Here is a 23,561-nt window from a genome sequence, read left to right as displayed (position 1 = left end):
CTTTAATTTAAAAATAGACTTACTAAAATATATAGTTTTCAATAAATTTTAATAACAATAAAGAAAGAATTAGAAAGAGAACGTTGTTAGAGTGGTGAAGAAGTTGTAGTAAATGCCAAGAAAACTCATTTTTCTATGTTGAGGGCGACTATGATTTTTTGGGAAACAAACAAGAGAACGTTCGGTGTGCTTCCTGCCATCGAAGTAAAGTCACACATATAGTACATGTAGATTTTTGTTAATATAGGTATTTACCATTTCAAACCTACATGTTGTGGATCGAACTTTAATGCTAAATAACCATTAAAAACACGTTGTGCATATTTTTATTTTATTTTTATTTTTATTTAAACAAACAAAACATGAGCGGAGAAAATTTTGAACCGCACATTCTCTCTCTCTCTCTCTCTCTCTCTCTCTCTCTATATATATATATATATATGATTTGATTTCAGACAAATCCATTGAGAAGGCTAGTCTATACTGCACTTCCCTTATTGGCAATAATAATGGCTTCCCTTCTCTCATCTAATTCTGCTGCTCCTAGTCATTATGAAGTTAATCCTAACTCAAGATTTGAGGCTACTTTGATAGAAGAAACATGTAGTGCTCAAAAACCAAAAGGGACCAAAGGAGGAGAAACTTCAGGTTGGAATAATAATGAGAGAGAAGAGAAGGGTACGTGCTTGAGTTGGAAGGATGTAAGGGTGACTGCTTCTGTGGGAAAGAATGGAAGCAAATCAATTCTTGAGGGTCTAACTGGTTATGCCAAGCCAGGGCAACTCTTGGCCATAATGGGTCCTTCTGGCTGTGGAAAATCTACACTTCTTGATACCTTAGCAGGTATGTATCAAAGTGAAGCTTCTGAAAACTTTATTGCATGAATTTTTGTTTTTGGAGGTTAATTAGCTCACCTCAGAGAATTAATGTGTTTTCTCAAATTTTTTTATGTTTTCTAGTTTTAATTGAATAACAAGAATATCATTATAATGTTTGAAATTACCACGAACAACCTTGTTGCTTAAATTTTAAAATACAATCTTATATTTTTAAGACTCAAGGGCTTGGTATTTTGGGTTTTCTAATATGCGCCTGCGAGTACTAATTAAGAAAATAAAATAGAAAAATTATTAAAATATTTATTATATAAAACAAAAAGTCTTAATACTTAACTTTTTAGTGATTAAAAGTATTTAATGAAGGGTAAAAAATTGATATTTTCTTAATATAATAATCTAGGAAGATAGTATGCATAGGGTTGCCAAGAACTTTTTCTGTTGAAATTTTTTAGTAATATATACTTTTCAATATACTCTTTGATTATTGGAAGAAATTCATGTTATACCTATTAAATATAGGTCTCACTATGAGTCATATTCTCAATTGAATCGATTTCATGTAAAGAGTGTAACAAAAAGAATATGTCAATAAAAAGTTATTATAGCATTTATTCTTGGTTTCCTCTACGTAGAAAGGAAAATATAGATTTGAATTATAAACAAAATTGGAAAAGACATTGTAGTTGTTGCTTTATCTTACTAGTCTTCAGCTGCGAATATTATTCATCATGTTAAAGTTATATTTCACGCAAATGCTTTTAAACATGAATTAGTTCACTCAAACAAAATTTTAAATGAAACTAAATAAAATAAATTAAACTATCATTCCTTAACAAATTACTTAAATTACATCGTTCTCTTAATTTAACTTGCAAACTCGAATATAAAGATGAAATCTCTTTTGAGCTTACACTTAAATGATTTGAATGAATCAGACTACTTTGGGCAAGTAGAGTGTCAAATCAAAAAACCAAAAGTCAAAACCGCCTATCCACAATTTATTATACGTTACATTATTTTCTCTCTCCGTATCAATTATCTTATCTGTTTCTTATCTTTCCATCCCCTATTTGATTAATTTAATTCATAAATCTCTAAATGAACCAACAATTTAATCTTATCATAAAGTTTCTTCAAATTTCGTTAACATTAAATGTCAACGTGACGGTGATTTTTTTTATTTTAAAATTTATAAAAGTAATAATTATTTTTAGAAGAAGACTCTTCTTTCTAGTTTGGTGATATGTTCTTTTACCATCACAAAATAATCTCTAACAAATATAACTTAACAATAAAATAATTTATAAAAATATTGTAAATATAAAAACATACATGTATCATTGTAAATTTTATTTAATATACATAACTAACATATCATCATTATCAAATAGAGTTAAATCATTCTCAACCCTTTTTTCAGTATCAAATAAAAGATTTTTTAAAATTGATTATATCCACCGCAAACCTTACATAGGTGATGGAAGTCCAAACATTTATCAGGCCAGCCTCTAATACATAGGGAGAAATAGAATGAAAATAGCAACCATAAACCAAATGTCATTGTTTGTCACCATGTTGCCATGACCACTGACGATGCAAAGGAGGAAAGGAGTAGAACAACACGTAGCACCCATGGTTCAACCCATCTCTAACAAAAAGGTAAAAATGAGGAGGATAAATGAATGTTCAATTTTTTGTGATTTAATAAAAGGTAAATTGGGCAATACTCCAATTGACAATTAGGTCCCTACATATCTGGTCCAACGCGTTACTTTTACTTTTATCACATGAATTTATCACGTCGTCTTTCATATATCACATTGTTGAAAACATTAATGAAAGCAAAAAAGAGTTGATGGTATGATTAAATTATCGGTACATCTACAAAATTGTAAACTAAATTCACATTGATTGTAAAGTATAACAAAAGCAAAATTGATCATTTACCCTGTTATATTTCCCTCATACAAGCATCATACTATGATGACGTCTTGCTACAAATTTCCATTTACCGTTTTAACTAGAAAGTATTGTGATATGAGAAGGTCTAATAGTACACTCATTCTTTCCTTCTTATCTCAAATCATATTTAAGAATTTTAATAACTTTGTAGTATTTTAATGTAAAGAACTTAAAACAAATCGCTAATATTACTCAACATATTTATATTTTGTACTTGAAATAAAAAGTAGTATTTTAATGTTAAGAACTTAATTATTTTTATGTAATGAGTGTTGTTATACCAATCTGCCAAACCAGTTCGCTCCAATAATGCCCACAACTAAGAACTGAATCTTACCTTTAAGATTTAAACTTTTATAGTCTGAACAAATTAAATGATGCTATGAATTCATATTCTAGGGAGATTAGGTTCCAACACAAGGCAAACTGGGGAGATTCTGATCAACGGGAAGAAACAAGCACTGGCATATGGAACCTCAGTACGTACACAAAATCCAAAATTATTCAACAAAAACAAATAGGAATATTAATCAAATAATTTTAAGTAGCCACATGATCAATTAATACCATTCTTTGAATCCATGCTGTGACCACAGGCATATGTAACACAAGATGATACCTTACTCACAACCTTAACGGTTGGAGAAGCAGTACACTATTCAGCTCAACTCCAATTACCTGACACCATGCCCAAAGAAGAGAAGAAAGAGAGAGCAGATTTCACAATCAGAGAAATGGGTCTTCAAGATGCCATTAACACCAGAATTGGAGGGTGGGGTGTTAAGGGAATCAGTGGGGGTCAGAAGAGGAGAGTGAGCATTTGCATTGAGATTCTAACTCGACCAGGGCTTCTGTTTCTTGATGAACCAACTAGTGGACTTGATAGTGCTGCTTCCTATTATGTCATGAAAAGAATTGCCACCCTTGATAAGAAAGATGATGTTCACAGAACTGTTGTTGCCTCAATTCATCAACCTAGTAGTGAAGTTTTTCAACTTTTTGACAACCTTTGTCTTTTGTCTTCTGGTAGAACTGTTTACTTTGGACCCGCTTCTGCTGCAAAAGAGGTTAGTAACTAGCCCCTTTTTTCTATGTACTGCACTTTTTTGTTCATTTCTAATTTTAATGTTCACTTACTAATTCTGCTTTTGTTTCATTGATCTAGTTTTTCGCTTCAAATGGCTTTCCTTGTCCTCCTCTCATGAATCCATCTGATCATTTACTTAAAACCATAAACAAAGATTTTGATCAGGTAACTAAGTTGACCATGCTTCCATGAAATTGAAGCTTTTTTCTATTTCTATTTTTCTCCGCTGCAACATAATTTTTGTCAACGAATTAACTCATAGAAATCTGACTTAAATACCTTTTTTGTTTTATTAGGACACTGAGTTGAATTTAGGAGGAACAGTAACAATACCCACCGAAGAAGCAATTCGTATCCTTGTAGATTCATACAAGTCATCTGAAATGAACCATGAAGTTCAGAAAGAAGTGGCAGTACTAACTGAAAAGGTATCCTCTAATTATGGCTAAGTAGATCTCATACCATGTACCTTAATTTGATCCAAAGTTAATTATAAATTTATTAACACTAAATTTTAATTTCATGGGATTGTAGAACACCAGTTCAACAAACAAGAAGAGAAGACATGCTGGCTTCCTTAACCAGTGCTTTGCTCTAACCAAAAGATCGTCCATTAACATGTATCGTGATCTAGGCTATTACTGGTTACGCCTTGCCATTTATATTGCATTGGCTATAAGTTTAGCCACTATTTTCTATGATCTGGGTACTAGTTATCGCTCAATTCAGGTAATAGTGGAAAAGTAACACATGATATATGACTAATAATAACTCGTGCATTATTTGCCTTTTAGTTTAGTTAATTAATATCTTCTAATTCAAAAATCACTTTTCATTTTGTCAGGATAGAGGTTCATTTCTTATGTTTGTGTCTTCATTCATGACTTTCATGACCATTGGCGGATTCCCTTCCTTTGTGGAGGATATGAAGGTGATTCAACTATTTGTTGTTTCTCAAATGGATAATATATAATTTTGTTTTCTCATCTCAATTATTGGATTTAGTTTGCTCATCTAAGTTTAAGAATTTTTATTTTAGCCTCTTGTATTTTTGTTAGTACAAAATAGTTCTTTAATAAGTTTTTTGCACTAACCCTGCTAATTTGACTGACGTGCAAACGTTTGTCTATTTGATTTTGCATTTCACAATTTACTATATCAAGTTTATTAAATTAGTGTGAAAATTGTCAAAAAGACTAATTTGATTTAAAAGAAACACTTTAAGAGATGAAAGTAAAACCTTTTCGATTTAAGATATGAAAGAACAAAATTACATTTTATCCTTCTCAATTTTATAAATATAGGTAGTTACTGGATTTATTGTTTTATATTCATTTTGCCATTGGTCCAGGTGTTTGAACGTGAAAGACTAAATGGACATTATAGTGTCACTGCATTTGTGATTGGGAACACCTTTTCAGCAATCCCATACTTGTTGTTGGTTTCAATCATTCCTGGGGCTATAGCCTATTACCTACCTGGTCTTCAGAAAGACTTTGAGCACTTTGTGTACTTCATTTGCGTTCTCTTTGCTTGCCTGATGCTAGTAGAGAGCCTTATGATGATAGTTGCAAGCATTGTCCCCAACTTTCTAATGGGTATCATAACCGGGGCTGGAATTCAAGGAATCATGATTATAGGTGGTGGATTCTTTAGGTTACCAAATGATCTTCCTAGGCCATTTTGGAAATACCCTATGTTCTATGTTGCATTCCATAGATATGCCTACCAAGGATTGTTCAAAAATGAGTTTGAAGGACTAAGATTCGCTACAAATAACGTTGGTGGTGGCTACATTAGTGGTGAAGAGATTCTAAGAGATATGTGGCAAGTGAACATGAGTTACTCAAAGTGGTTTGATCTTGGAATCTTGCTAGGGATGATTATTCTGTATCGTGTTCTCTTTTTGATTAACATCAAAACTACTGAGAAGCTGAAGCCAATCATTGTATCATTCATGTCATCATCAAGGTCTTCACCTAAGCCAACAATACAGATCATGCAGAATCCCAATGCAACTCCTTTACAAGAAGTTCAAGTCATATAAAATTGAAGAATCTGTAGGTTCAAGTGTGGAGGAGAAAAACCATTTTCATCTTCATATAGATTTGTGAGAGATCAAGAGATATTAAAAAGTCTATCGTACTCCATCAAAACGAAAGTAGAGAATATCTAGATTTGTATCTTCGTTTATATAAATGACTAGTGTTCTTAATATTTCTGCTTTCTAATCATTAACTCAACGAAATTCATAGTTAATTAACATGATGATACATATGTGGCGGAAATAGAACCATGCAAATTAGAAACTATCTTTTGTATAATTAACTACTATTGCACCGCCAATAAATTTATTAAATACAATTTTACATCAATACCTCCTTTTATCCACACATTTTTAAATTATTAAAACAGTTCCCACTCACTGTATTAAGGTTAAATAATGGTAATTATATTTTATTTAAATTTATTTTATTATAGTCAATGATTTAGGGTTCTATTTTATGGGTTAAACAATGGATCTTCTAGTCCTTGTCTTTGTCCATGTATTACAGTGAATTTTATTATTAATAAATATCAATTACGAAATTTTAATTATTTTTTTTATTGGATGAGCCATAAACTACTTTTCCATCAGTAGTATATAAGGAATTATAATGGGTTTGATCATCAATAAAATTATAGTAATCTGTTTCAATTCATCTAGAAAAATATTTTTTTTTTCAATTTTTTAATGTTTGAATAAGTTAGTAACTTGAGGGCGAACCCTGGTACAGCGGTAAAGTTGTGCCTTGGTGACTTGTTGGTCATGGGTTCGAATCCGGAAATAGCCTCTTTGCATATGCAAGGGTAAGGCTGCGTACAACATCCCTCCCCCATACCTTCGCATAGCGAAGAGCCTCTGGGCAATGGGGTACGAAGTTTTTTAATAAGTTAGTAACTTGTCTATAACTATAAAAACTGTCTAGTTGGACAACTTTTGCACTATAGTAACTTGCCTGAAATAAGAAATCAATTGTGCACTGCAGTCAGCATAACTGATGGTAAGTTTGGAGTCCCAACAACACAACAATAAAGTCGTATGAGAATTTCAAGCCATCTAACTATAGGCCAAAGAGTATGGACTCATTAAATTAATAAATGACCTCTTGCCCTACCTACCACGGTTGTCCACAAATTTGGATACAGGTTAATGAATAGCCTATATTGTAGAACATCAAATCCTATTTGCCAACTCTAGTGCAACTTAATTCTAGAGAGCAAACTAAGTTTTAGTGCAAAATGCTGAAAAAAGTTAGCAGTTGATTTCTAAGCATTTGCCTTATCAGCCATTAACAAATTAATGACAGAGAGTGTCATTCAACTGCAATCAAGCGCTCCCTACATTCCCTGCAAAGTATATTTAGAAACAACTAGCCAGTGCACAAACTAAAAATCCTCACCATGCACATATAAACTATATTGAAATATTGAAGATACCTAAACTGTACAGCTATTGATATGATGGATTCATCAATAGGCACCTCTAGAACAGAGATAAGTTGGGTCTTTTGGAACTTGTATTACGTATACAAAGTCTTACTCCAACCTAAGCAGAACTGCAGATATAGTTTGATTCCAAAGCCTCTCCTCGTGACTATAAGTTTAGATTTACACTTGTTGACTAATTAGCTAGGGACATAACATCCTACCAAAAAATAAAATAAAAAAGGAGTTAGTAGTTCTTGTCACTACTTTTTCACCTTGATTGATAGCTTCCTGATGAAGTTAAACATGTTTAAATCAATACCTACAATTCAACATATAAACAATAGCAAACATAGTCCATATATTTAATACCGAATATCCTCGCACATGTTGATAAAACTGAAAAATACAAAGTACATAGATCGTACAAAAAAGATAAATATTAGGTCGGAAACTAAGCATTCAAAAAAATATAAAATATAGATAAGAAAACACAGAGCTACTTCCCAGAGAGCATACTCCCTGGGATGTCACAATGACATACCTGGTTGCCCCTAACCTCAAGAAAAGGGAAAGTCTTTGTCACTGGAACTCCTTCCTTCGTTTAGAAGCACCTTAACAGGAGAAAACAGAGTTTAGAGAAAAAAAATGAATAATGTCTAGGATATATTAAGAAGAAACTGTATTGAGTACACGTTCATAACAGCCATCAGTACCGTAGAGATCATGTCTAGTAGTTCACATAGATGAAATATGCAAAACTATGATGATTGATTTGACAAGACATGTTAAAAAAAATGTGTGGCTAAAGTTTGAACAGGATTAATATATAAAAACATATTAAATTTCTTCTCATTTTTTCTCAAAGAAAGATGCTCAGAATATATTCTCTATGCTATAACATCAGTAAATAACAACAAACACATGATGAGATGTTTTATGTTACAGCTCTTCATACTATTGGCACAAAACTCATTGTTCAAGGTCTTATAATACCCAATGCAATATATTCCTTGTTGCAGCTGAGTTGTCTGTGAGAAGTTTCCGAACAACATAAGGATATGCAGCTTCAAAAGTATTGAAATTTGTATCTGCAGCTATAGCCAAACCTGAAATTGTTTCAAATTAAAATATGAGTTAAAAGATAATGCAAAGGAAATATTAGAAATTCAATATGATTAGAAATGTAGTATGGAACCATTCATGTATCTTTACATTACAACTTAAACTTTTGGAAATGTTGGTTCATGACATGGTATTGGTATCGAAGTCTCTGACTAATTGGTTTAGAGTTCAATCCTTGTTGATTCCATACTTCTAATAAATAGTTGAATTTTAGCACAAGGTAGGTGAACTTGTGCATTATCCACACTTCAGGTCCAAAAGGCTCTTATGTGGGTGGGTGAGAAATATAGCATAAATATTCATAGTGAATAGAAGCAGAATTTATTAGTATGACAATAAATGAGCAACCAAGAAGTAATCCACACGTGGTATTGAAAGTTTACCTTCCAATGAAGCTAGGGATCGCAAGACAAGTGTAATATACGGTGGCATGGGGAAATGATGCTTGAGTGCTACAGTCCAAATCTTTCCCAGAACCTTCAGAAAAATTCATCAAAAATTCAGTTAACTCAAGAAGTTTACAAAGGCAAAAAATAATAGTAAATATAGAAAACTAAGTATACATAGTTGATTTCTGATACTGCACATACTTTGGACATTGCTCATAGTCATTTTAGTTTTAGAAGTGTAATTTTCTTTTCAGTTATGGTTAGCTTCAGATAGTGGATGATGCATTCTATTTTAGTTAAGGTTGGCCCGAAACTGGCTAGGAATCTTATTATTTCCATATTCCTTGACACTCACAGAAAATGGTTTGCACAGTCATTTGACACACATAATTCAATTACTATTCTTCTTAAAGATGACTCTCACCCTGCTAAACTTCACATCAGGAATTCCTTCTTTAAATTCTACTTCTCCCAAGGCTTGTTCCAGTTCCTGAAAATTTAACATACATTCAGAAAGTCATAGTGTGAACATAAGTTTCAGAGTAACAAAAACCCAGGTATATGAGAATGCTGTTCTTATTTGATTTAAATATTCAATGGCAAGATGATTAAATCCTGAGATACAAGTACTATACGAGGGTAAAAAGTCTGATATTTGTCCCTGGCCTCACAACATCCATATCAACCAGAGCACGGACAAGGGATGCCCAGTCACCATTTACTATATGAATAATTGAAGCCAGCATAGCAAGCTGATGCCTTTTGTCCATTTGACAGAGCAAACCAAAATCCAGAAACCTGTCACACATACAAAGAAGTGATTTTAGATTTTTGTTTAAATCAATACCTACAATTTAACCTAGAAGATCCTCGCACATGTTGATAAGGATGGTGAAAGGTTCAATTATAGAATTATTAACGCATTAGGCAGCCACCATAGTCCATATATTTAATACAGTCTATCAAGATATAACTATAATCAACCATAGCTCCTAACCTCATCAAAAACTACAAATCCACACATTCTAACCCCTATATACATACATACATATATATATATATATATAAATGAGTCCAAATAAAGTCAAATAAAATCCATAAAACAAAAAAACTTACAAATGACTATCATTGTGTTAATGTTTCCATAATCATATGTTAGATGTTACAAACTAACAAGACAATGCTCAGTTGCTCTCAGATTGCCAGTGATGAACAAATGGAATGAGGAAATATATAATTTTGTAGGCAGTCAGTGATAATATAAGCAATTGGAAGAGTACATGTGCAAATGAACCTCCAACTTTTGTAGGCAATTAGTTCCAAAACTGTTCGGAGAAGTGTGTTAATGCCAGCTACAAAAAGCAGAATTTGTATGACCATGCCTTATCACCCTGGTTATATGACCAACCAAATCACAATTAGTAACAAGCAAATATGTGTTTCAAAAGCAAGATTTGTTTCAAAAGCAAATATGTGTTTCAAAAGCAAGATTTGTTTCAAAAGCAAATATGTGTTTCAAAAGCAAGATTTATTTCAAAAGCAAATATGAGAAGATTAGGATACGCGCGTATTTGTAAAAAAGAAAATAAAAATTGGGGTTTGGGTCATAAATATCATAGTGTAGTATTTTTATAATAATTCCTAAACAAGGAAATTTCTGTAGTAGTAGTGATTAAAGTTCAATAATATGGTTTTCAACTTAGCAATTTAGCAGCACCAGTGTATCCACAGTAAATTGTAGCCATACAAAGTGAATGTGCTGAATTATTTCAATAGGGTATACTGTGACTACACGCAACAGCCAAGCCAAACTATTTCAATTTTCATGATGCCAATTGAAATATAAGTTAGATAATAGAGCAGTAGATAGTAGATGCAATTCCAGGCCTATTTCCTATAGTTTAATAACCAAGAGAAAATAGAACACTAGCAAATTCAAATTTCAAACCTGGGTAAGCATATCTAAATATAAGAATTTAAAGAAATTGACAATTGCATAACAATGAGAATGAAATAAGTTCCAGAGTCCATCCTATCATATCTGACACTTCCAATTCCAAGTTTCAATGCCCTTCATATCAGAAATCATTCAATCATGCTCTCTAACAAAATCTAAGGAAGAAGCCAGGGATGGTTTTCAACTTAAAAATGATATATTTACATCAGAAAATGAAATTTCAACTAATCAACTCAAATACACACAGAGGGACGGGCTTTTCAGCACTGAACACATCAATGCTTAATCAAACCCCTCCACACTACCAAGTTGGATAAGCCTAAGGCCAGTTGTTTCATAAATCATATATATCAGAGATTGTCTTAGATAATTAAAGAACACTCCAGTAATTATTTCAATCAAACCAGAAAGTTGAAATAAGCCAATAAAACAAGAAAGATGAAAACATAAGGATACCGATTCGTTCTGCTGCTTGTATTTGATCAATTCCTGCTCCAACAAGCACAAATCGCGTTCGAACTCGAGTGCACGCTCCTGAGCCTCCTGCGCGCGTTCATCGGCCTCGTTCCTGGGTACAGCTACCGACCTGAGCTACAACCACTACGTACGGCACGACCTAGGGTGACGGCGACGTCGCGAGGTCCAATGAGGCCACGGCGAGAGCTTGGGTGAAGCACGACACGCGGTACAGTGAGGGTATGATTTATGAAGCAAAGAAGCCAGACGCTACGTCACAAATGAGAAGGGAAAGGCTATCATATTGTTCAAAATTAAAGACGGGTTTTACATTAACACCGTCGTTGTCTCCAGAATCCTTCAAAGACGGTGTGAACCAAACACGTCTTAATTTGTTTTCACCTAATGGATTCTAAGACGGTCTTGCAATATCCGTCGTCGCAATTTCCATTCAAAGACGTTTCTGTTACACCGTCTTCGGATAGCAATTTAAACCACGAAAATGCCACCGCCTTATTTTTTAAAACGGATTTTTTATGACCGTCGTAAAAAAGGCTTTATTTACTAGTGAACAGTGGAACACTTGTTTTTTGCTTGCACCTTTGCTGACTCAGTTTGGAAAAAAATGCTTCAACTGGGTTGGTCTTCAATTCAAACGGTACTATGACGGATAGATGGATGGTGTGATCTGGTTTTCCATTATCTGGAGTTTATGCATAGAAATAATGTGGTCGATCTTCAAAGATGCAGAATTGAATGCAGACATGGTGTGGGACATGGTAAATATTCAGGGTTGGCTGTGGATCACGAATAAAACAAAATTGCTAAGGATTTGTTCGTTTTGAAGGAAAGAAAGGCGTTGAAAGAGCCATAGGTGAAAAGGAAAGAAACTCAAACTTTCACTGGTCCGGTTAAGGTGAAAGTATTAGTAGAATTCATACGAAAATAGTGGAGTTCATGGTTGCAAATTTCTTCTCAAAATTGAGAAGAAATGCGAAGAAAGAATGTGTTAGGTTGAATGTTTCCAAAAGTAACCTTGTCGGGGCTTCTTCGACACGCGCATGAGAGCAAATTTTGGGCGAAAATCGAATATGCTGCACGCCATATATGATTATGTTTAGTAAAATCGAATATGTGCCTGCATGTTCAACTTTAATTTCATGAGGCCATGCTTGAATATGCAGTATTTTTTTCGCTTCATATTCGAATATGGTGTACATGTCTCATTCGTGGTGAGCTTTATATATATATAAAACAAAATCAAATATTATTTAATATAATAAAATATTTTAAAAAGGAAAAATAATTATATTTTGTTTTATTTCATTACATACTACATCACTTTAATTCAAAATTTTGTTTTTTTTTTACTTTATTTCACTTCAAATGAAAATTTTCATTTTTCATTTTCTTTCATTTTTTTTATTTCTCACACTTTCATATGTTTCTTTCCTCTCAATCCAACACTACCAAAAAGCATCCTTGTCTGATTAGCTAGCATGTGCAGGTTTGTCCTTGTTAGCAAAGAGTATGAAATATAGATGAAAGGTTGCACCTTGTAACTTAGGATTCATAGAATATTGCTATGCTCTGTTGCTTTACTCGGGTTATCTGGTATTTAATTATTAGGGATTCTCCTTTGTAAATACTTTGTAATCTTGACTAATCCTTAGGAAGCAAAGACGTCATTGTATGGTATCTGATGGAAGCTTGCTTGTGGGGCTTCTATGGAGGCTGGATCTTTGAGCTTCAATGAGGTCCTTTAATGGTGATTTTCCACCATGAAGATGCAGCGGAAGACAAAGGAGAAGAGGTAAGAGGCAGCGCCATCCACTAGGGAATAAGCCATGGAAGAAAGAGCTTCACCACCAAGATGAGCCTTGGATAAGAAGCTTGGAGAGGATGCTTCAATGGAGGAAAAGAAAGAGGGAGAGAAAGAGAAAGGGGGAGCACGAAATTGAAGGAAGAAAAAGGGAGAGAAGTTGAACTTTGAGTTGTGTCTCACAAGACCCTCATTCATCAAAGTTACAACAAGTGTTACACATGCTTCTATTTATAGACTAGGTAGCTTCCTTGAGAAGCTTTCTTGAGAAAACTTCCTTGAGAAGCTTCTTTGAGAAAACTTCCTTGAGAAGCTAGAGCTTAGCTACACACACCCCTCTCATAACTAAGCTCACCTCCTTGAGAAGCTTCCTTAAGAAGATTCCTAAAGAAGCTAGAGCTTAGCTACACATACCTCTCTAATAGCTAAGCTTACCTCTTTGAGATGAGAAGCTAGAGCTTAGCTACACAGCCCCTATAATAGCTAAGCTCACCCCCATGACAAAAAACATGAAAATAACAAAAAAAGTCCTTATTACAAAGACTACTCAAAATGCCCCGAAATACAAGGCTAAAACCCTATACTACTAGAATGGCCAAAATACAAGGCCCAGACGAAAGAAAAACCTATTCTAATATTTACAAAGATAAGCGGGTTCATACTTAGCCCATGGGCTCGAAATCTACCCTAAGGCTCGTGAGAACCCTAGGGCCTTCCCTTAGATCTCTAGCCCAATCTACTTGGAGTCTTCTAGCCAATGCCCTTGCGGGGTAGGATTGCATCAGTATCACTTATACTTTTACTAATTTTAATAATTATTACATTATTACATTATTTTTATATTTTGATATAAAATGTGATTTTTATTGATTCAATTGTTAAATTATGTTTGCATATTATCAATATAATATATATGAAATTTTAACAAGATTAAACAATATCAAGAAGTTAATCAAATAATTTATATTTTAGTATATTTTGAAATATTTATATTATACTGATTTTAATTTATATGAATAAGAAAACAAATAATTTTGAAATAATATAAAATTTTACATATATAATTTATGTGAAAAAGACTTTCAATTCAATGATAAAAAAAAATATTATCCAATTAAAAGTTATAAAATAATATAATAATTATAATTTTTTTAAAAAATAATCTTAATTGAATACACCCTCGTAAGATAAAGTTTTTAATTATATATTTAAAAAAGCAAAATCAACCAATTAAATTTTGTTAAAACAAATAATGATCATTTAATTAACATTCATTTAAGTCTATATATTCTAAGAGGAAAGAAGAAATAAATAAAAATTTAACGCACGATTGATAAGTGGTCATTATTTGCCATTCTTTTTGAATTTTTGGGATAAAATTTGCAGAAAAAAATAATTGGGAACAAAATTCGCGAGAAGGTCAATTTTTAAGGACAAAAGGAGCAACTAAATCTAGTTTAAATATGTTGAATTTCTATTGAAGGTAAATGTTACAAATACAACAAACAAATATTTAATATTGTATAATCTTATCCTCGTAAAATTTATACAATTTTGTCTTAAGATAGTTTAAACTGAAATGTGTTTTAAAAGGGATAATTGGTATTTAAAATGAATAATTACTTTAGAATAGGTAATAATTTTAAAATGGACACGACAAACAAAATAGATAATATTTTGTTTTAAAATAGTGCTACATTTAATGTAATTGTGACACCAAATAATTACAATATAATATCATCCTCTTCCATACAAAAAGTATAATATGATCATCGTGACATTGATAATTTGATACAGATATATAATGTCTTTCTTTTATTTTTTTCATTTTAAAATCAAAACGAGGAATAAGGGACTAGTTAAAAATAAGATCCTGCGGTCATTGTAATATTCTTTTCATACGATCGCAGAAATATTCTTTTCATTATAAGAAGATTTTCGACAGATCTTTTCGTAGATATCATTTCTGTTTCTTCTCAAATAATGATCACAACCAAGTTTTGGTTCGTTAGAGGTTTTACAAATTATATAGCGGCAGATTTCGCGGCTTATATCTTCGCGCATTCAGGCACAGACAACGTTGACCTTCCTAAGTTCCTATATACTTTAACTTCACTAATTTTTTTTTTAACTAACATTATCTCTTAAAAAAATTATACCATCAACACAATTTTCATGAAACATGCATTAAAATAATATTTTCTTTTTTTGGTTACAACACGTATTATAATATGAAACACGTGTTAAATTTCCGCAAAAGAAATCTATCTAAATAAGTGGCTTGGCTTCATTTGTTACAAATTGTCCATTCACTCACAGACCCTCTATTACGTAGCATTAATGGCATGCCTTCATGATGAATCTGTCTCATCTGCTCCTACACTTGCTTATGAAACTAAACCCCAGCAAAGTGTCATAGACCTTGAAGCCACTACACTAGAAATGGAAGCTTTTAGAGGTCCAAGAAAGATGAATAGAGGAGAAGGTGAAGGTGTGGCTCAGAAAGAAGAGATCGGTATCTGCTTAACATGGAAGGATGTATGGGTGACAGCTTCCAATAAAAAAAATGGAAGCAAATCAATTCTTCAAAGGCTAACTGGTTATGCCAAGCCAGGGCAACTCTTGGCAATAATGGGTCCCTCAGGCTGTGGCAAATCAACACTACTTGATACTTTAGCAGGTATATATACATCATCACAAGTTCTAAAGCTACTAAACAATTTCAAGCAATGCTATTGTCCATTGAATTCAACCTTATTATCAAATATGTACCTTTTAATTTATTGAAGAATAACCTAACTTTATATTTCACTCATCATTCAATATTTCTAAAACATCTTTCATTGTAACTCTATTTTTATGGATTTTATTTTACTTATGACATCAAGTTTTAATAAAAAAAACATTTTAGGAATAACTTTATATTTTACTTGAGAATACTAAAAATAAAATGATTTCAAATAACTTCTTAATCGGCGTGAAAATAATTATTTTTCCTTATGAGTTTAGAGGAAGTATTAATTAATGAGATGTGGTGCTCTCACTAAAATTAATTTTTTTAGAGAGTAGCTTAAATATTTGACTGTTAATTAATTAATGAATTCATATTTCAGGGAGATTAGGTTCAAACACAAGGCAGGCCGGGGAGATTCTGATCAATGGTCACAAACAAGCACTGTCTTATGGAACCTCAGTACGTACAAAATCTTCAATTCATCAACAAAAGTACATTATTGGACTTCTAATTAGTTTAATTAAGAAGCCACATAATATAATCAAATTCTTTCAATCCATGTTGTGACCTTAGGCATATGTCACACAAGATGATACATTACTCACCACCTTAACGGTTAGAGAAGCAGTGCACTATTCAGCTCAACTCCAATTGCCTGATACCATGTCCACAGAAGAGAAGAAAGAGAGAGCAGATTTCACAATCAGAGAAATGGGTCTGCAAGATGCCATTAACACAAGAATTGGAGGGTGGGGTTGTAAAGGCATTAGTGGAGGTCAGAAGAAGAGAGTGAGCATCTGCATCGAGATCCTAACACGCCCTAAACTTCTGTTTCTTGATGAACCAACTAGTGGACTTGATAGTGCAGCTTCCTATTATGTCATGAAAAGAATTGTTGCCCTTGCTCAAAATGACCACATTCAGAGAACCGTTATTGCGTCAATCCACCAGCCTAGCAGTGAAGTTTTCCAACTCTTCAATAACCTTTGTCTTCTCTCTTCGGGTAAAACAGTTTACTTTGGACCTGCTTCTGCTGCAAGTGAGGTAATCATCAAGAACTAGCCTATTTTATTGTCTATTATTACAATTTACATAGTTTTATTTTCTTTTCTAATTAATTATAGTATCCAATTACTTGTATTATGCTTTTATTTCAATGTAGTTTTTTGCTTCAAGTGGTTTTCCTTGTTCTTCTCTTATGAATCCATCTGATCATTTACTGAAAACTATCAACAAGGATTTTGATAAGGTAATTAAGGTGACCAATTTCAATGGCATTGATGTTTTTTTTTTTTCCTTTCAAGATTCAAGTCTTCTTAAGTGCAAGATATTTTTTTTAACATAATTGTAGTCAACAGAAATCTGTTTAAAATGCCTTTTCATTTGATCAGGACATCGAGGTGGGTTTAGCAGGAACTAGAAACATACCTACAGAAGAAGTAATCCACATCCTTGTGAACTCATACAAATCATCTGAAAGGAACCAAGAAGTTCACAATGAAGTAGCTGTACTATCTAAGAAGGTAACCTTCATGGCTTACTGCTAGATTCTCACATTACAAATACCTAAGTTAACATCAACATTAATTGGTTTCAGGACATCGGTTCATTAGATATTAAGAGAGGGAATGCAGGCTTCCTTAATCAATGCTTAGTTCTTACCAAAAGATCGTTCATTAATATGCATCGTGATCTTGGCTATTATTGGTTACGTTTCGTCATATATGTTGCATTGGCCATAACTTTAGCCAGTGTTTTCTATGATTTGGGCAAAAGTTATGACTCAATTAAGGTAAAGAGAGGCAGAGTACGAAAGAGTATGATATGACTCGTACAATAAATAAAATCGCACCGGCTTTGAATTTTGCTACTGTGCTTTAATCGTGCAATTGCTTTTGATTATTTCAGGATCGAGGTTCACTTGTTGCATTTATAAATGGATTCATTACTTTCATGACCATTGGTGGATTTCCTTCCTTTGTGGAAGTCATGAAGGTGATTTATAATATTATTCCTCAAAATATATATATTTTGTTTAATTATTGATTTAGCCCTTTACCTTCTTAATCCTTATGTCTTAATCCTTAGACACTTAAAACTCTGGTTTTTGTTTTTACTTATATACTATCTAACTAACTAACTTTAATTTCGACACCTACACTTTTTAATCTTTATTTTGTTCCTTAGAATTTTAGAGGACAAGATTAAAATGAATTAAAAAGTGTATGTATAGAGAGGGGAGACTAAAATCACTATTTTTTAGGCATATGCTAGCTTTATTAATATTCGGTAACCCTGGGGATGACAGATTCTTAACAATCTCTTTTGTATACGGGTTCTGAACTCCTTTGTGTCTATTTATATATATTGTTCGGCTGATTAAAAGAAATTACTTTTTAAGTGTAGAGATTAAAACAAAATGATTATGTAATTTTAGGATTAAACGTGTAATTAAACTTATATTTTTTTCGGTAAATATTTTGTTAATAATTATGCATTACTTGGTTCCAGGTATATCAACGAGAAAGACAAAATGGGCATTATGGTGTGACTGCATTTGTCATTGGGAACACCTTGTCATCTGTCCCATACTTGCTATTGGTTACATTCATTCCTGGGGCTATATCTTATTACCTTCCCGGTCTTCAGAAGGGATGCCAGCACTTTCTGTATTTCATTTGTGTTTTATTTTCTAGTCTCATGTTAGTGGAGAGTCTTATGATGATAGTTGCGAGCGCTGTTCCCAACTTTCTAATGGGCATCATAACTGGTTCTGGAATTCAAGGAATCATGCTTTTACTTTGTGGCTTCTTTAAATTGCCAAATCATATTCCTAAGCCAGTTTGGAAATACCCATTACACTATGTTGCCTTTCATACGTATGCCAACCAAGGAATGTTCAAGAACGAGTATGAAGGACTAAGATTTGCTTCCAATGAAGCTGGAGGAGGTTACGTAAGTGGTGAAGAGGTTTTAAGAAATACATGGCAAGTTGACATGAGTTACTCAAAGTGGGTTGATCTTGCAATCTTAATAGGGATGATTGTTGTGTATAGAGTTTTACTTTTGGTTATCATCAAGGTTAAAGAGAAGATGAAGCCCGTTGTTGTATCAATATCGTGCATGTCATCTTCTCCCAAGAAAACAATACAGGTCATGGAAAACCCCAACGCCACTCCTTTACATTGAGACTTGAGAAGTAATATAATTTTACTTTTAAAATGCATTGCAGAAACTATTCACATTGTACAATTAGTTGTATATTTTGATTGTGAATATACTGATAATTTTTTATGTGAATAAATTAAACATCATGTGTAAATAATTTAGAATAATCAAAAGAAATAACTGTAGCTCAAATATTTAGATATATAATATCATGTATAATTAAATAAAAATATTAGGTAGAGTAACATTATTTTCTGAAAAGCTTAGTAATGGAAGAAATGGAGAGAAAAGAATCTTTTCTCCATTGGGACAATGTGCATATTGGAATTCGGAAGCTAAGAAGTATACAATGGCTATTTGTGTTTCTAAATGTTATGAATATCTATCGTTTTAATTTCATTTCAGTCTTCTCTTTCTTCTTCATCTTTCTTGCTTCTTCATCGCCCAACTAGTTCCAACGACAACACCACCATCTTTTTCATCGTTACCTTTTTTGCTCATGCTTTACACACTTTGCGGTGGCCCCAACTTCATCAAACACAACAACTCCAACAGTTTTATAGTATGTGCTGCCTTCATCACGGTGGCTTCATAGCAACTCCAAGCAAAATTTAACCGATTTGTTTCAAATTGTCGATACACCGGTTTTGTCAAAAACCGCCGGAGGGATCAATCCGAGTTACACTGGGTCAAACCGAGTTGTGTTTTTGGAATTATGAGTGTGGATGGATATTAAATTTGGGGTAGAAGATTTGTTTTGAATAAGTAGTTTGAGTGGTGACGCTAGCTTGTAACGGTAACCATTGCCGCACAAACGAGCATTGGCAACATAGCCGACTCAACTTGCGTCAACCAGACAAAACAAGTTGTATCAATTTAGCATCTGCTAGGTAGACGCTAAACACTTTTGGTTTTTTTTTTTTAATAATCACTTTTATTCATGAATGTATATTTTAAAGATAAAAATATAAAATTTAATTTTTGAAAGTATAAAAAATGCAATAAATATATATTTGTTAATGTTATGTTATGTGACATAGAAAAACGAATTTTTCATTGAAATGATTATCAACATGATCATCTCTAATTATCAATATAGAAATATATTTATTATATAATATTTTCTTGATTTTTCGTCTTTCAAAATAGTCACTTTTATCCCTGAATGTGTAATTTGTTAACAAATGTATCCTTGAAATATGAAAATACAAAATTTAATCCCTGAAAGTAAAAAATGTGACAAATATATCTGGTTGTTAACTTTCGTCAGTTACCATTGATAAAATAGTCAAGATTCGAAGAAGTGAAATATGAGATATATTTATCTTTTAGTTATAGTAGATTTGACTAATTATTATAATTTGGAAAAATTTATAATGATTGATACATTGTTATAATGTTTATTTTGACAAACTGGTATAATATTTATTTTGAATAATTTTTATTGTGACAGATAAATTATGGTTCATAATCAATATTATCGTTATTATTATCTTTGTTTTAAATTATATTTGCCAATATATTTTTTAAGTGATTATTGTCATATTATGCTTGTAACGATTAGAAAATGACAAAATTATCTTTAAATTATATTTTACCCTTAAATGAAACAAAATTTCGGATTTAACAAATTAGTCCAATAGAAATATATTAATATTTATGTCCAATAAAAAAAATTACTAACACTTCCGTCCAATAATGATAACTTATTGACATTTTGGTCCAATTAAATGTATTGGCGTTTAGGTCCAAAAAATATTACTGACATTTTTTTCAATAAAAAAATATTGATATTTTCGTCTAACAAAAAATTATTGACATTTATGTTTAAAAATGGTATCTTAGTGACATTTTTGTTAAATCTAATCAACATAGTTATGTTAACAATCATTTCAATGACAAATTCGTTCCTTTGTGTCACATAAACTATTTTATTAACGATGACGAATGAAAGTTAACAGACAAATATATTTGTCATACTCTTTAAACTTTCAGAGACTAAAGTTTGTATTTTCATCTTTTAAGAACATATTTATTAATAAATTGAGACAAAAATAATTATTTACTTATTTTTATTTTTTTCATTTGACCATCTACTTAGAGCACCTTCAACCTAGAATTCTCACATAGTACTCTCTTGACGTGGATGGGTTCAGCAACTGAAGAAAGCAATTCTCCTGCGCAGAGCACCGGTTACTCTGCAGTTTCGTATAGTGGTGGTGTTAAATATATTGGAGATGTTTATTTCTTTCAGTAACCATTGTTAATTGACCGTTGCAATGAACCAAAATTTTTTTCAAGTCTAAATATAACCATTATAATGTTTAACGGTAATAAATGAATAGTAGAATTTCTTACTATAAATTGTAACATTTTGATAATGTTTTCACAAACAATAATCCCTCAATTGTATTTCCTTTTTTCTTATATTTTGCTTGCTTTTAACCTTCCTTTCAATACACAAATGGGAGATCCCGATCAATATAATCCGAATTTTTACTGCAATTGCATACCAAATTGGCAACTCCCAAATGCTTAAAATGTTCACATCCTCCTCCTCAATCTTCAAATTCTCCAAATAACCTAAACTTGAAATTTTTCCCATGTTCCGGTCCCTAGTTTCTTTCCACCAAATATGTCATATATGGGTAATCCTTATGTAGGTCAAAGTGGAGAGAGTTTTTCATTTCCAGCATCTAGTCTCATCATGGTTGATGGTGTTTAAACGATGAGCAGTGGTGGAGATTGCTCTAATCAACAAGTGCAAACACCAGTGGAATCCATACTAGAGTCTAAAGTTCTTTCATTTTCCTCCCAAATTAACTTGGAAAAGATTGCAATCAATGAAGATAATTCTGACCTTGTGGATATTAAGACAATGCAAGAGTCATTGAGTTAGTTATTAACAAAATTAGAAGATCGTATATATATTAAGGAGGCCGAAGTTCAGAACTGAGAGCGAGAGTTACTTTTGACGGAGTTTGCAACCTTCATGAAGGATACAAATGGGATAAAAGAGACACAACTTCAATATCACAATCATTTGTGCGGAATAATTAAAAAAAAATATGGGTTGTACTAGCCGTTGGAGTCAAAGTAGCTCTTATATAACATTAGTTATTGAACTTTATATATTGTTTCAATGTTCTCATTTTGTATCACACCACTTTATTTCCATAGTTTATCTTTTCTTTAATTGTATTTGTATATTATTTATTGTCTTCTTTTGTCAAATGGATCTTTATGATTCACATTCTGACAATGAGCTCGATCGAAAATTTATTGAATGTGAGTTGAGTGTCATTCGAGCCCAAGATCCGTGTATTAAAAAATTAATTGGTAAATGTGTGGAAGAAGAAGGTAATAGCTCTTCACTTATTTAATGATTATTTTTTCGCAAGTCCAGTATACAATGATGATCAATTCCGGCGAAGGTTTCAAATGTGAAGACTTGTATTCCTAGGCATTGTCGAAGGAGTTAGCAATAATGACATGTATTTTCAATTGTTGAATGATGCAATCGGAAAAACGATTCTTTCATTGTTGTAAAAATGTACTGTTGTAATTCGTATGTTGGCTCATGATCACTAGTAGATAGCATAGATGAGTATTTGTGCATTGGTGAAACCATTCCACTTTAATGCTTACAAAAGTTTGTTCAAAGAGTGAGTAAGGTACTTGGGACCAAGTACTTCAAAAGGCCTAACAACAATGACATTGAACATCTTTTGAAAATTGGAGATGCACCTGACTTTCTCGATATGTTAGGTAGCATTCTTGTAAGCATTGGGAATGAAAAAATTATCCTACAACATGAAAAGGTCAATATTGAAAAAGAGATCATGACGAAACAACTATTATGCTAGAAACAGTGGCATCACATGGCATATAGATTTGACAAGCATGCTTTGACATTGCTGGTTCAAATAATAACATAAATGTCCTTAACCAATCTAATCCTAAGGTAAAATTTACAATAAATGGAATCACATACAATAAGGGGTATTATTTAATAGATGTCATTTATTCAGAATGGGTTACATTTGTAAAATCCATCCCAAAGCCACTAGGAAAAAAAATTGTTTACCAAACATCAAGAAGCAACAAGGAAAGATGTTAAAAGAGCTTTTAGAGTTCTTCAATCATGATTTTGGGACATTGAAATATTGAAGTAGATAATGGATGCATGCATAATATGATTGTCGAATATAAACAAAATGAATATGATGCCAATTTTGATTATTTATATGATCCAAGTAATGATGTCTCTACATCTGAAGTTCTTAATAGATATCATGAAACTTTTAGAAGATATTTAGAAAGAAGAACACATGCATAAAAAGGAAATACATTATCATCTTCAAATAGATCTAGTGGAACATATTTGAGAATATTTTGAATGTAAGAATAATGAAAATAAATTTTTTTTAGTATATTAAAATTTATTATTATCATTATTTTTAATTTTCATTATATTTTATGTATTATAATTTTGAAGGTTAAATTTTATTTAATTAAAATGTATTATATATTTATTTATTATTTAATTATTGT

At 32.1% G+C, this 23,561-nt stretch overlaps 3 protein-coding genes across 8 annotated transcripts; 2 read left to right on the top strand and 1 right to left on the bottom strand.

Annotated features, from left to right (window-relative positions):
- The first annotated feature begins 385 nt into the window (after positions 1 to 385).
- LOC100813462 (ABC transporter G family member 1) lies at positions 386 to 6,105 on the top strand. The gene is made up of 8 exons (XM_003541379.5): positions 386 to 843; positions 3,201 to 3,280; positions 3,398 to 3,868; positions 3,967 to 4,053; positions 4,185 to 4,316; positions 4,423 to 4,617; positions 4,733 to 4,819; positions 5,240 to 6,105. Exons 1-8 carry the CDS (start codon positions 510 to 512, stop codon positions 5,933 to 5,935), a joined length of 2,082 nt encoding a protein of 693 aa, XP_003541427.1. The 5' UTR covers positions 386 to 509; the 3' UTR covers positions 5,936 to 6,105.
- On the bottom strand, positions 2,147 to 12,264 carry LOC100785321 (uncharacterized protein sll0005). Of its 6 annotated transcripts, none has more exons than XR_001384008.3 (9): positions 11,284 to 12,263; positions 10,165 to 10,261; positions 9,506 to 9,668; positions 9,295 to 9,360; positions 8,865 to 8,958; positions 8,353 to 8,465; positions 7,901 to 7,970; positions 7,679 to 7,755; positions 7,334 to 7,576 (listed from the first exon to the last, which is right to left on the bottom strand). XR_001384008.3 is itself a non-coding variant. In XM_041008662.1 (9 exons), the coding sequence occupies exons 2-7, from the start codon at positions 10,248 to 10,250 to the stop codon at positions 7,917 to 7,919; spliced, it is 576 nt and encodes a 191-aa protein (XP_040864596.1). In that variant the 5' UTR covers positions 10,251 to 10,261; positions 11,284 to 12,263; the 3' UTR covers positions 7,334 to 7,576; positions 7,729 to 7,755; positions 7,901 to 7,916. The 6 variants fall into 6 exon arrangements, 5 of the variants coding, with proteins under 5 accessions (XP_006593742.1, XP_040864596.1, XP_014620744.1 ...); XM_041008662.1 differs by having other exon boundaries at positions 7,729 to 7,755; XM_006593679.4 differs by lacking the exons at positions 7,334 to 7,576; positions 7,679 to 7,755 and adding an exon at positions 2,147 to 2,487 and having other exon boundaries at positions 11,284 to 12,264.
- Positions 12,265 to 15,453: 3,189 nt separating this feature from the next.
- Positions 15,454 to 19,028, top strand: LOC100785858 (ABC transporter G family member 1). Its single transcript, XM_041008660.1, has 8 exons — positions 15,454 to 15,785; positions 16,219 to 16,298; positions 16,413 to 16,883; positions 17,002 to 17,088; positions 17,231 to 17,381; positions 17,453 to 17,631; positions 17,748 to 17,834; positions 18,351 to 19,028. The coding sequence occupies exons 1-8, from the start codon at positions 15,548 to 15,550 to the stop codon at positions 19,026 to 19,028; spliced, it is 1,971 nt and encodes a 656-aa protein (XP_040864594.1). The 5' UTR covers positions 15,454 to 15,547.
- The last annotated feature ends 4,533 nt before the right edge of the window (positions 19,029 to 23,561 follow it).

This window comes from Glycine max, chromosome 13, assembly GCF_000004515.6.
Source record: "Glycine max cultivar Williams 82 chromosome 13, Glycine_max_v4.0, whole genome shotgun sequence".
Classification (NCBI taxonomy): Eukaryota; Viridiplantae; Streptophyta; class Magnoliopsida; order Fabales; family Fabaceae; genus Glycine; species Glycine max.
Note: the sequence above shows the minus strand (reverse complement) of the source record. Positions and strands in the feature narration are given on the sequence as shown.

Coding starts and splice junctions, on each gene's coding strand:
- LOC100813462 (XM_003541379.5), top strand. CDS start 510: ATGGCTTCCCTTCTCTCATCTAATTCTGCTGCTCCTAGTCATTATGAA. Junction 3,281..3,397: donor CACTGGCATATGGAACCTCA/GTACGTACACAA, acceptor CTGTGACCACAG/GCATATGTAACACAAGATGA. Junction 4,054..4,184: donor TAAACAAAGATTTTGATCAG/GTAACTAAGTTG, acceptor TTGTTTTATTAG/GACACTGAGTTGAATTTAGG.
- LOC100785321 (XM_006593679.4), bottom strand. CDS start 10,250: ATGGTCATACAAATTCTGCTTTTTGTAGCTGGCATTAACACACTTCTC. Junction 8,959..9,294: donor CTGATGTGAAGTTTAGCAGG/GTGAGAGTCATC, acceptor ATTTTTCTGAAG/GTTCTGGGAAAGATTTGGAC. Junction 8,466..8,864: donor ATCCCTAGCTTCATTGGAAG/GTAAACTTTCAA, acceptor AAACAATTTCAG/GTTTGGCTATAGCTGCAGAT.
- LOC100785858 (XM_041008660.1), top strand. CDS start 15,548: ATGGAAGCTTTTAGAGGTCCAAGAAAGATGAATAGAGGAGAAGGTGAA. Junction 16,299..16,412: donor CACTGTCTTATGGAACCTCA/GTACGTACAAAA, acceptor TTGTGACCTTAG/GCATATGTCACACAAGATGA. Junction 17,382..17,452: donor GGTAACCTTCATGGCTTACT/GCTAGATTCTCA, acceptor TCGGTTCATTAG/ATATTAAGAGAGGGAATGCA.